At 45.5% G+C, this 14,135-nt stretch overlaps 1 protein-coding gene across 1 annotated transcript in view; it reads left to right on the forward strand.

The window, feature by feature from the left end:
• Positions 1-9,402: 9,402 nt before the first annotated feature.
• The window catches only part of CCNY (cyclin Y), a 235,029-nt gene continuing 230,296 nt past the window's right edge, over positions 9,403-14,135 (forward strand). The window contains exon 1 of the mRNA XM_041765761.1: positions 9,403-9,687. Coding sequence (XP_041621695.1) covers positions 9,534-9,687 — 154 coding nt within the window. The 5' untranslated portion in view covers positions 9,403-9,533. The remainder of the gene's footprint in view (positions 9,688-14,135) is intronic.

The following is a 14,135-nucleotide window of genomic DNA, read 5'->3' on the forward strand; positions in this document are numbered from 1 at the left end:
AACTCATCCAATTACAGATCATAGAATGCTCAGAAGTTCCTTTCTGAGCTTGGAATTTCAGTAAGGAAACAATTATTTGTTAGATGGTTATGAACTCTAAAATACTATATGGCAACACTTAAGAGATTTTAAGCTGTTCCTCTCTGGTCAAAATGACTCAGACTAATTAACTGTTTTTACGTAAATAAGCAGATGTAAAAATAGATCAGTATATAAAAATGCATACCTCGGAACTATTTTTTATTATACTGAAACAAATGGAATGTCCAATAATTGTGGAATGTTAAATAAATTATGGCACATCTATATATTTTGCAGTCATGGTTTTTTTTTTTTAAGGATTTATTTCTTGTAGAGAGAGTGCATGAGTGGGGGGAGGGGCACAGAGAGAGGCAAAGAGAATCTCAAGTAGTATTCATTCACACTGAGCGTGGAGCCCAAAATGCAGCTCGATCCCAGCATCCTGAAATCATGACCTGAGCTGAAACCAAGAGTAGGACACTTAACTGTGATATCCAGGCGCTCTCAGTCTTGATAATTTTTAAAAAATGTTAACTGGTTTGGGAAAGTACCTTATAGGCACTGTAGAAAAAAATGGAAGCTATCAAATTTTATATATAGCACGATCACATTATTATACAAGAAAAAATATGGGAAATGATCAAATGGTCGAAGGAAATCCTGCCTCCCTTAATAAAGGGGAAAAATATTAACAAAATACTGAATGAGGGCTAATACCTCTGACTTTAGAATAAATCCAGTGATATTTTCTGAGCCTTGCATATCAATTCAACAATGTTCTCAAAAAAAAAAAAAAAACAAAAAAAAAACAATGTTCTCAAAGGCTCTTTTAGCTTCTAAGCTCTTTTTTTCTCATTTAGTTTAATTATAATAATAAAAAAAATCTGTTACAGGCCTGCTATCTGCAACTGGGCAGATTTCCAGGCCCACATAAATACATTTCTAGAGTGATGTGGGAAAACTGGAACCAGAATGACTGTTTGAAAGCCCTCCTGTAGAAACTAATCTTAAGAAGTGTTTTGGGGATCCCTGGGTGGCGCAGCGGTTTGGCGCCTGCCTTTGGTCCAGGGCGCGATCCTGGAGACCCGGGATCGAATCCCACGTCGGGCTCCCGGTGCATGGAGCCTGCTTCTCCCTCTGCCTGTGTCTCTGCCTCTCTCTCTCTCTGTGACTATCATAAAAAAAAAAAAAAAAAAAAAAAAAGAAGTGTTTTGAAGCTAACAATATATCTTTTTCTTTTGAAAATAAGTGTTACTTTTTCCTTTTAAATAGTTTTTGGTCTGAAGCTAAACTAGATAATGAATTGTTATTTTCTTTCAGATGCTATGAAAAGCATAAGAATGTGTACCTCCTAATGGAAAGAATCAGTAACATTTGTGCGGTGAATAACTGCAAATTTAGACAGGATTTCTCAACCTTGGCACTACTGCCATTTTGTGTTGTATATTTCTTATGGGGGCTATCCTGTGCACTATAGGATATTTAGCAGCATCTCTGGCTCCTAGCCACTAGTAGGAGCATTCCTTCCCCTATGGTGGCAATAAAACATGTCTCCAGACATGGGCAATCTCCTCCTTCACTGACTCGGACAAATTGGCAAAATTTGTCAACTGAACGAATGTGGCTTTTGAGTATGTATGCACCGCATGCATGCATATACACACACATGTATGCACCCACATATTGCATATTAGCTTTTTTCTTCTGGAATTGGGTGCTTTCAGGCTTAAAAAAACGTGAAGCATGACAATCTAAACTCTGGGATTCTAACTTCTCTTTTTGAAGTAAACAAATTAATGAATGCTTTCTCTCTAACGTTTCTAATACAGTCAGAGCTAGGTTTGGAAAAGCACAACTCTATTTCATAAGGGCTGTTTTCCTGGTTAACTAATTTGCAAGAAGGCATAAAAGGTAATAAACACTTCATTGCTTATAGATCTCTATGAACCTCAAAAGCTTCACAATGCAAGATATATTTCCTCAAATATTTCAACATATAATGAAAGACAATTATCAGTGAAGACTTTTCTACTGTTGTCACTAACAGTAGTGTTCCTTCCCCCTTCAGTCTGTCTTCCTGCTGAGAATAAAGAATAGAGAGAAGCATGGGGATTAACAGGGGAGGAAGCATGTTCAGGTACTTGCCTAGCCTCTTACTCAGGTAACAAATAGTCCTTGAGTATGTCCTACATGCCAGGCACTGGGGCAAAATGCTATAAAGAACAATCAGGGAAGCAAACAGGGGTGCCCTTTCAGAGAGTAGTTTAGTAGGCAAGATAAAACAAAATTAATGCATAAAAATAACAAGTAGATAACAAGAGATGAGTGATTTTAGATAAAACCTATATGAATTTATGATCTCCAGCAGAGGGACTGAGAAAAAAGTGCTTGTGCCAGGCCTTGAAGGCTGAGGATTAAAAACAGGTGGAGCTGGGCAGCAGAGGAAGGGTATTCAGGTGATGGGGTCACACAAAGTGAGACAGGAATGGCAGGCCTGATAGTGAATTGTTAGCAGTTCTAATTGGCAGGAGAAAAGGCAGGGAAGCTGAATGCCAGGCAGAGTGGAGTTTTTATTCTACAGGCTGTGAGAGGCTATTGACAAATCCTTTTTTTTTTTTTTAAAGATTTTATTTATTTGAGAAACAGAGAGGCAGAGACATAGGCAGAGGGAGAAGCAGGCTCCATGCAGGGAGCCTGACGCAGGACTCGATCCCTGGTCCCCAGGATCACGCCCTGGGCTGAAGGCGGCGCTAAACCACTGAGCCACCTGGGCTGCCCACTATTGACAAATCTTAAGGAGGACAGGATTGCCCACTTCAGTAGGATCTACCTGGCTGCTCCTGGGGACCCAGGGCTATTTAAACGTTGAGGTATAGCTGTAGAATATTTGGAGTTCCTAGGAGGTTAAGAATTAAGTAGAGACAATAAGTGAACACAATTCATCGACTATCCTTATTTTACTTTTAAAATGCTGCTAGGGAAATGCCTGGGTGGCTCCAGTGGTTGAGCGTCTGCCTTTGGCTTAGGTCGTGATCGAGTCCCACATTGGGCTCCTTGTGGGGAGCCTGTTCTTCCTCTGCCTATGTCTCTGTCTCTCTGTGTCTCTCATGAATAAATAGAAATTAAAAAAAAAATGTTGCTGGGTTTTGTCATGTTGGGAACAGGGTCGGAAATGAGGCCAGTTAATAACATAAAAGTTATTTCAAAGTGCCTGGCTCGTGGGAGACATCCAATAAATTCCCCACCAATGCCCCTAATGCCAACCATCTTAGACTAGAAAGACTTCTTGTGTGTGTTTGGAAGAATACAAGGTGGCAGAAACCAACTTTTTAACCTTTTTCCAAATAGTCAATGGTAGGAGTCATGAAGAGAGGTCCAGGAAAACAACAACAACAACAACAAAAAACCTTTTTAACAGGAAACAATTTCCTGGGTCAGGTGGATATTCAGCATATATTCCATGGTATGTTGATTGAGTTTCCTGCTCACAGGAACCTTTGGTTCTAATTCTGGGAATACCAAAGGAGTGCTATATTAAAATAATGCATCAGGCATTTACTTCTTTTAATTTCTATGGGGATTATCTGTCTTTTGGAGGAACAACTTCTTTTTGCAACAAACTCCTACCTTGACTCTAGAGCCCATCTACTGCATTTTCCCATTCCAACCTGGCTTTTACTATGTGAAGCCAAGTATATAAGATGACCGCACAGTTCTAGGTCAGAGTCCCCATTATCTGGAAGCTAATCAGTGAAAATTGCTGACACAGAGACATAACACTCTATTAAAGGATAGTATTAAACCCTTGCCAAATTAGGATCAGATTTGGCTGCATATTACTTAGGAATTTAAAATAATAGTGACCTACACAACATAGTTTATTTCTTTCATGTAAAATAAGCATATAGGGATATATCCTGGCTTTCATCCTCAAAGTCAGCTGGTATTCCAAAGTGCAGAATTCCAGCTATCATGTCCACATTCCAAGAAGCAGAGAAGAGGAGATACCTTCAGAGAGCTTTCCTGTAAGATTCCACTCATATTATCATTGGCCAAACTTAGTTACATGGCCAGCTGTTAATGTCGAGGTGGGCATACTGCTGGTTCTCACAAAATGCAGGGGTCCAAAAAAAGGAAGATGAGGACACTGGGTAGAAAATAGCCTTTCACAGTCTGGCCCTGTGAGATGCTGGGATTCGCCTTATCAAAAGTATATTCTAGTTCTGAGACCACCCATACTTTTACTATTTCTATTTTTGGTGAGCATGGAGGGATGAAGTAAGTAGGTAGAGCTTGGCAATGACAAGAGAGAGATTAGACTTCTTAGGCTGGTTAGCCTGGGGACAGATGAATCAGTTTCCAAGTGGGCCTTTGCCCAGAAACCCAGAGACTATGGCTGTCCCTGGCTTTATTATTTGTTCCATAAACAAAGGTTTTACTCATGGATAGGAAATATGTATGTGGCACAAGTACTATCTCCTCCTCCTCCTCCTTTCCTTATGGCAGCATTTTTCCCTGTTGGCTGGAATGACCTCAGAATCCTGCTTAACACATTGTTCCTGGCAGTTACTCTAGTCCAAGGGACTTGTTTAAAAATTCCTATCCATCTTTAATTGCCTGTGGAAATTTTCATTCTGCCAATCTCCGGGTTTTATTCATAAGAATAAATCTTCCATAGTGGAATGTTAGATGCATCCACAGGCAAGAATCGTTTTTAGTTAGAGTTGCAGTTTTGGAGGTCTTCAGATTTTACCACTAAGTGACTATGATCATATTCTACACCTGATCTTTGGACTGTTTACCATATCAGATAATGAGGGGTGAGAATGAAATCTTATCCATTTTTGTATCCCTAAGGTGCCAGGCTCAGTACACTGTGAAGAATTTTTTTTTAAAGATTTATTCATGAGACACACAGAGAGAGAGAGAGAAAGAGAGAGAGAGAGCCAGAGACACAGGCAGAGGGAGAAGCAGGCTCCCTGCAAGGAGCCCAATGTGGGACTTAATCCTGGACCCCGGGATCACACCCTCAACTGAAGGCAGATGCTCATCCACTGAGCCACCCAGGCATCCCAAGAAATGTTTTATCAATAAGTGAATCACTTACACTGGTCAAGGTCAAGTGGCTATCAAAGTAAATACCTCCTCAAGAGCAGGTCACACAGAGGACTCCCCACCTTCAAGTACTAGATGGAGGCCTTTATCTGGAGGGGAGGTCACTGGAGAGTGAGGGTGACGGGGGAGCGCTGGTGGTACAACAGACAAAATCTTGGTTTTTTCATACCTGCCTTACAAATGTTAAGTAACACAAGAAACTGGTTACCAGGTGATAAGGAAAGGGCAGATATACTCTGAGAAGGTTCCCCCCCCCCCCAAGACTATTTTTCTTCTTTTGACCAAAAGTCCAGGCCCTGGTTAACTTGGCTCTGTGTTTTCTGTATTCTAGGGGGTGATTCAGGGCATTGTGCAAATGACTGATTCATATTTCAGGGATATAAGTGGGACTGAAGTAAGACTATAATTATGATCTGATTCAATTAAGATAGCTTATTCTCAATCGTTTATTTCTTATAAGTAGATCTTATAGGTTAATACTAATATTGATCATGTTTTAAATATTGTGGTTGCACTGAAATTAAAAAAAGAAAAAAGCTGGGATCCCTGGGTGGCGCAGCGGTTTGGCGCCTGCCTTTGGCCCAGGGCGCGATCCTGGAGACCCGGGATCGAATCCCACGTCGGGCTCCCGGTGCATGGAGCCTGCTTCTCCCTCTGCCTGTGTCTCTGCCTCTCTCTCTCTCTCTGTGACTATCATAAATAAATAAAAATTAAAAAAAAAAATTTAAAAAAAAATAAAAAAAAAAAAAGAAAAAAGCTACCACTGCTTAAAAAAAAAAAAAAAAAAAATGGAGAGCAATGACTTAGGTAGTTCACCCAAGTTCCATACTGACCTCTTCATAATGATCAAAATCTTAAATAGTGATTATAGAGAAAGATGAAGGAAAAAAAATATACAAATTATTCTTTCTGCTTAAATAGCAGAGTGGGTTACAAGTATATACAGGTTGATGTTTTCTCAAAAGGCTGAATGATTTGAGGATGGGTTCTTGGGTTGTAGTGCTCACCCTCCCTCTCCTCCTCTGGCTTCAATCCTGGGCTAGATTTACTTTACTGAGGAAGTGTTCTTGCATTTAGATTCCTAAGTGATGCAATGTTAAAGGTACTGTGGCTAAACACACATGTTATTTCTGCATATGCTTCTCTTCAACCTTCTTGCCCGTCTATTTACTCTGGTTAAGAGGGAGGCCCACAGAAATAATGATCCCTTTTCTTCTTGAAGTCTAGAACTAGTCCTAAGCAGTCACTGCTAGCTTCCTTCAGAGAGAATAAAAAAGGAGAAGTAAAACTAGAGTCTCTTTTCCAGAATCTCTTCCACTCATAACTTTTGCAGATTTCTTCTCTCATTATTCTAACCCGTTTCTTTGCTCGCTTCTTGCTCAGTGATACTTGGACATGGGGGCAGGAGGTATTGGGGTAGATATAGCTGAGAGGGGAACTTATGGACTTTGCAGTTAGAACCAAGGTTCATATACCCACTTAGGCCTTTTCTCAGTACTCTGATCTTAGGTTTAATGATCAGAATTAAAGTGTCTTTATTTGTAAAATGTGGGAAACAGCATAGGCTTAGATGTAAAAAATACTTATTACGGAGTATGACTCTCAGCAGGTGTTCAATAAATGATATATTTCATTAGTGTCTTGGAATTGCTTTGCTTCTGCAACCTCTCCAAAGCATCACTGTGTTTCAAAGGGGAGGTATCTTTGCCTGGAGCAGTCTGAAGTGCGCATGTGTGTGGGCCAAGGGGAAGGGCAAAAGGGGGTAGCACTCAGGTGAGTCACTGATAAGGCTTTAATAGTAGTCCTGGGCCTATACACTAAAAGTCAAGACTTCTGAGTAAGTCCAACAGGGAACACAGCAGGAATGTGGAAGAGGGGATGAGGACGGTGGGGGATGGAAAAGCCCTTGTAGACCAATGGCCATCCACACCTTGGCAAGTCTGTGGCTACCCTGACCCCCGGTCCTGTCTTCCTTCACCTCGAGATGCTCTTTTTTGTTAACACTGCCCAGTGAGCCGCCAGCACAGGAAGCTTGCAGACAGCTACTCTGCCTTTCCTCTTAAACCTTTCAAACCATATCATTGATAAAACATTATCATTGATAAAACATTGATAAAACATTATAAATTCCACAATTAAATGAAAATTACTTAATATGCCTGAGTGGATATGCCATACACCTATGGTTCAGTATCTGGGTGCTTATAGTGCCCCAATCACAAACCAGCAATCAGAACAGACAATATGATAACCCCTGTCCCAATTTTCATCCATCTTATCCGCACGCTGTAGCCCTGGAAATGTGAATATTCACATTCCGTGACTTGCAGTTATGTCCCTATCACTTTCCTGGGAAGCAAGAAGATCAGAGCCACCTTAATAAGGAGCATTATTTTGTTTTGTTGATATTTATCCACCTTTTCAGTGCTGCAATTCTTTGGAACTCCCTTTCCCATCTTGTCAACATCAGTACTTTGCTGCCATTTATTTTCCAAGGACATCCGCCACTTATTGCAACGAATGGCATTAATCCACTGGAGAGCATGAGGCTCTTTTGATTATTGGCTAATAAACGTATACACATGACTGCGTGGCAGAGAGAGTACAGGTTGTAAAACGGGCTAGATATCCAGAATTAAACGAAATACGTATTTATAAAGCCTCGGGTACGAAGTCCACACGTTGCTGATGATGTATTAGTTTCCCCAGCCCTTTCCTTCCCTTTCAGCGCTTGCATCTATCACTAACTTGTGCTGGGACCCTGGGCAAACCGAGGCACTTCATCTTTTTGGGCTTCAAGTATCCCCAGATATAAATGAAGGGTCGCCCGTATTGTTTGTGTTCACAGCCATTTTTTCCCCCGAGTCTCCCCTGACTTGCTCACTATTTGGAAAGAATGGGAAGATCATTTGTGCACCTTGAGGAGGTCCCTGTGGGGTGCTGGGAGGGCATGGAGCCCGCCCACCGTGGGCCAGGCACGTCCCGCCGCGTCCCTCGACCGCAGCTCACACGCTCAGGTGGCGCCGGTCTCCGCGGGACACACCCAGCGGCCCTGGAGGGCAAGGGCGGCGGCGGCGTCTCCACACTCACTTCCGACAAACTCGACGGTAGTGTCGCCCGGGACCCCCGAGGTTGACTCGCCCTCTGAAGCAAGGTCCGCAGCAAGTCCCGGCAAGACTCGAAACAGAAGCGAGAAATCCCCAATCCGGGTCCCGTTTCCTTTTAGATGCTTAAAACAAAACAGGACAAGACAAGGCAATCCCTTTCCCGCCGTGTGCGAGGCGGCGCCCGCGGCCCCAGCCTCTCCCCGCCCCGCCCCGCCCCGCCCGCCCCGCCGCGGCCCCCGCCGCACCCGTCCCCGTCCCCCGCACCCCCCGCCCCGCCCCGCCGCACCCGTCCCCGTCCCCCGCACCCCCGGCCCGCCCCGCCGCACCCGTCCCCGTCCCCCGCACCTCCTCCGTCCCCGTCCCCCGCACCCCCCGCCCCGTCCCCCCGGCGGCCCCCAGCCCCTCCTCCCGCTCCGTGCCCCGCCCCGCCCCTCCGCGGACCCGGGGACCCGGCCCGGCCCAGGGCGGAGCAGGCCCGCCGCGCACTTCTGGTCCGGGTGGGGGGCTCGGGGGAGGCGGAGGCGGAGGCGGAGGCCGCCGACACGCGGAGCTCCCACCGGCTGGGTCGGCGGCCCCCGCGCCCGCCTGGCTGAGGGCGGCCCCCGACCCCGGCTCGCACTCGGCGCGCCGCCTCCTCGGCCGCCCATCTGCTTCCAGGGCAGAGGGAAGGGGCGGCGGCGGGGCGGGGCGGGGCGGGGCGCGGCGGGCGCCGCCGTAGGGGGCGGGGGCGGGGGCGAGCATCCTCGCTCGCCGCGCGGGGCTCCCCGGCTCCCCGCCTCCCGGTTCCCCCGCTCCCCCGCTCCCCCGCTCCCCCGCTCCCCGCGCCCGGCCCGAGGCCGTCCCGCCGCCCGCCCGCCGGCCCCGCCGCCCTCTCGAACCCGCGTCTCCGTCGCTTGAACCGGAAGCTGTTCGCAGGCCGCCGCCGCCGCCGCCGGGGACCCGGGCGCCGACCGGGAAGCGCGGGGGGTGAGGCGGCCTGCGCGGCGCCGCCCGCCATGGCCGCGGCGGGGTGAGCTGGGCTCGGCGGCCGCAGTCGCGCGGACCCGAGCGCGCTCCGCCGCGGACAGGCCCGCGGACCTGGGCGGGCGCGCAGCGAGGCAGGGGGGAGCCGGGAGCCGCCGCTCGTCGCCGCCGCCGCCGCCGCCCATGGCGAGGACCCGCCGCCGCCGCCGCCGCTGACCCGGGGCCGGCCGCCGCTTCCGCCCCCCGCACGCCCCCGCCCGCGCCCCGCGCCCCGCGCCCCGGGCCCGGGAGGAAGGCGAGAGGCGCCGCAGCCGGGGGCCGCCGACGATGGGGAACACCACGTCGTGCTGCGTGTCGTCCAGCCCCAAGCTCCGCAGGAACGCGCACTCGCGGCTGGAGTCCTACCGGCCCGACACGGACCTGAGCCGCGAGGACACGGGCTGCAACCTGCAGCACATCAGCGACCGGGAGAACATCGACGGTGAGCCCCGCCGGCCTCTGCCCTCGGGCCGCAGCCTGGTCCCGGGACCCCGAGCGCGCGGCGGGGAGGAGCGCGGCCCGGGGGGGGCGCGGCCCGGGGGAGCGCGGGGGGCGGGGCGGGGGCGGCCGGTGCTGGGCGGGGGTTCTCGCTCGTCCTCTCGGAGGCGGAGGGACTGGATGCTACTTGGCGGAAATGAGTGAATCCCTGCTCGGAATCCGTCTCCCTGGAGCTGGGAGAACAGGGGTGGCGTGCCCCGGCTTCCCCCGGAAACTTGCACATGGACCCCGTCGGGCGGTTCCTTATTTCCGTTAAAAACTTAATTTTTTTTCCTTTTTGTGGCTGGCGGGAGGTATGTGCAGGATTGGAGTGAACTAGATTCACCTGAATACTTGAAACACACACACAACAAACTCAGTTGTCATCAAACGGTTTGGAGACAGCTCTGGGTTGTCACCCGGGGTCTGCCTGGCGCGGAACCCTGCCCTGTGGGTTTCTGACTGAGCAGAGCGATGGGTGGACCAGTGTTTGTAAGGGAGGATAAAGGACTGACCGCTGCACCTGGTGATGTGTATTCATGTTATTGGTTCCACAGCGTATTCCTTAGTACCAGTTTATCCTTAAGCTACCTGGCTTATCATGGATAGGTAGTTTATGCATCATGCTTGAATTTACATAATTTTCAACTTAAAATGTGAACTTGCAAATATATTCTTTTTTTTTTTTTTTTTTTTTTTGCAAATATATTCTTAATGCAACGTGATTTTCTTTTTTTAACCCCCAAATCTTCATACAGTTGGTGTAGTTCAACTAAGATGAAAAATTTCTCGTCTGAATGGATTGACACAACTCTATTACAAGTCAGCTTTACAATGGAGAATTCCCTCTAGTATGGAAAACCAAATTTAAACTCTGCTAAAGGAAAGGATTTTCTCATTGTTTGGCCTCTTTTAATTTTTTCTAAATAGTGATGTCATCTCTGCAGGACAGCAACTTTATTAAAGGAGTACTGTATCTTAAAGGCACTAATGTAACATCTGGTTTATAGTAGGCACTTAGCAAATTAGGGTTCCATGTGATAATTCTGGTGTAGTTATAATAGATTTCCATTATCTCAACCTACTCTTTAGATGTCTTTGAACTACAGTTATACTTTAAATTAATGCACTTAAAGTCATCTAGAAGGGTGTTAAAGTCTGGACTGTCTTGATGATTGGTATGGTCCAAGCAGTTGAAAGAAATGTGTAGTATATAGTACCGATTTTAATAAGTATTATATTTTAAAGGAATGAATGAATACAGGAGTTTATTATAGAAAGCCATTACCGAGTCTTATACAACGCTGACAGGCAAAAAACATTTGGAAATAATTTCTCCATGCTGTGCACTAATATTGGGAGGAAGCTTTATGTTTTAAATACAAATTTAAAAAATACAGGAAGATGTATATTTCTTAGAGCCAAGCTGCATGCTATTACTGACTATAGTAAGGAAATGAGAGGAAAAAAGTAATTATGACCAGGTATTTGGCACTACGTCTTAGAAGGATTTTGCTAGACAAAAAGAGAATAGTATTATGTGTTCTTTCATTTGAAAGAAATCTAAGATTTGGTCTCAAGTAGTTTTGAGAAAACTTCGGAAGACCACCAAATCTGGTTTTGGAATTTCAGGATAGTTTAAGACACTCTCGGGCATGTTAAAAAGATTTCTAATCTAGGCTTGTACTGTCTTCTTGCTCCAGAACTTAGTTCATATGATGATGTTAGTTTATTTATTTATTTTTTAAAAAAGATTGTATTGATTTATTTATGAGAATACACAGAGAGGAGAAAGAGAGAGAGAGAGGCAGAGACACAGGCAGAGGGAGAAGCAGGCTCCATGCAGGGAGCCCGACGCGCTACTCGATCCCGGGTCTCCAGGATCACGCCCTGGGCTGAAGGCGCCGCTAAACTGCTGAGCCACCCGGGCTGCCCTGATGATGTTAGTTTGAACCGAAATACTAATTCACATTTATTTATTTATCTACTCATTCATTCATGGGAGACAGAGAGAGGCAGAGACATAGGCAGAGGGAGAAGCAGGCTCCCTGCATGGAACCCAATGTGGGACTCCATCCCAGGACCCTGCCATCATGCCCGAGCCAAAGGCAGATGCTCAACCACTGAGCCACACAGGCATCCCCTAATCTACTATCTAAACGATATTTTCTCTGCCAAATTCAATAAATAATACTTCTAGGATTTACCTATAATATGTTTCTCAACATTGGTTTCAATTACACCAGAAATCTAGGACTAGGCCTTGGTGTTAGTATGTTTAAAGCTCTCCAGGTAATTCGAAGATATAGGTAGGATTGAGAATCCCTGGTTGGATAAGTCTGTTGTTCAGGGACATTTTCCATAGAAATTCATTCAGTATCAAGCTGGGAGAAGAGAACAACAGATTTAAGTTAAGTAGCATATAGAAATAGCATATTGGTATAGATTTTGACTTCTGAATTATATTGATAGGTGATTAGTAGACATTTAAAAACTACTACTGAAGCATTCTTTATTCTAGTATATAACAACTGAAGTGCTCAAGTACCATCTTTATTCCTAAAGACATCTCAGATAGAATTGAAGATTCAGAGGAGTTCATGGGGCTTCTGTGATAGGTCAGTTTCTTAAAATCACAGAGGCATAAGGTTTGAATTTATGTTTTCCCTGCTCAAAACACAATGGGTGATATTTGTCCTATAGTGTTTCAGTGACTGAGTCAGGGCAGTTAGGGCAGTTAGGTTTCTGTGACACCTACCAGCAACTTGTCCTGTCTTTGTACTCAAAGTACAAAGTACTTTGTGGTGTTAGGTAATTCATGTTTTTGGAAATGTATATGAGACTCATCAACTAACTCCCTAGGTATTTCTTATAAAATTATTCTGGGATTGAGAAATAACAAAAAGACTTAACGACAGTGGTAGTAATGCTTGTAGCCCTTAGATATTGTTTGCTCTGTGCCAGATGCTGCTCTGCTTGTTAGTATTCACAATAACCCTATGGATAATATTGTCCTTTCTTTAAGACAAAAAGTGAGGCAGAGAGAGGAGAAATGACTTGCCCAAAGTCATACGGTCAGTAATTGACATATAGAAACTTCCACCCCGATGTTTCTATCAGCAATGGCCACAATAGCCAAACTGTGGAAGGAGCCTCGGTGTCCATCGAAAGATGAATGGATAAAGAAGATGTGGTCTATGTATACAATGGAATATTACTCAGCCATTAGAAATGACAAATACCCACCATTTGCTTCAACGTGGATGGAACTGGAGGGTATTATGCTGAGTGCAGTAAGTCAATCGGAGGACAAACTGTATGTTCTCATTCATTTGGGGAATATAAATAATAGTGAAAGGGAATATAAAGGAAGGGAAAAGAAATGTTGGGAAATGTCAGGAAGGGAGACAGAACATAAAGACTCCTAACCCGGGGAAACGAACTAGGGGTGGTGGAAGGGGAGGAGGGCGGGTGTTGGAGGGGAATGGGTGACGGGCACTGAGGTGGACACTTGACGGGATGAGCACTGGGTGTTTCTCTGTATGTTGGTAAATTGAACACCAATAAAAATTAATTAAAAAAACAATTAAAAAAAACACAATGCTCAAAAAAAAAAATAAAAAAGAAACTTCCCATTGTTGCTTGATTAGCTATCAAACATTAATTAGTCCTGGGGTTGCTTTCTAGGGTAAAGTGTGTGTCTTTGCAGTCTTAGCCACAGTTTCTCTGAAAAGAAACATCTGTCTTCAATAGACTGGTTTTCCCCGATTAGATTATTTCTGTAGGAGAGAAAAAGGGGTGGACTTAAAAGAGAATTTAAGGTTAATTGAGACTAAGTGAATCAGGAGAGAATGCCTGTAACATCTAGTTTGCCTCAAAATAATTGCCGGCAGTTTCATCCTGTGTAGATCAGCTGTTCTCTCTGACAACCCAGTTTCTCCATCATCCTGTATCCAATCTGCTAGGAAAGAATGGCTCTCAACCTTCAAAATACATCCAGAATCTAACCACTTAAACTTCTCCTGCTGCTCATCTGAGCTAAGCCACCTAACTGATCTCCCTGCTTCTACCTTTGCCCACTACAGTCTGTTCTCAGCATAGCAGCCATGGAGAGATCCTTTTAAAAACTTTTAACATGTGACTCCTCTGCTGTAAAACTGCAGAGACTCCTTATTTCATACCAAGTAAAAGCTTTACAATGGACTTTTACCATGGATGGAGTCATTACAATGGACTTCAGAGCTCTGTGTGAGCTGCCTGCTTTCTTCACTCAACTCGTTAGCTCACTCTGGGTACACTGGCATCCATCCTTCAGTGCTGTTCCTTGAATACACCTGACATGCTTTCACCCCAAGGACTTTGTTCTGTCCCTTTGCCTGGAATATTTTTCTTTGTTACCTCTTGGCTAACTCT

Source organism: Vulpes lagopus, chromosome 8, assembly GCF_018345385.1.
Source record: "Vulpes lagopus strain Blue_001 chromosome 8, ASM1834538v1, whole genome shotgun sequence".
In the NCBI taxonomy this organism is placed as follows: Eukaryota; Metazoa; Chordata; class Mammalia; order Carnivora; family Canidae; genus Vulpes; species Vulpes lagopus.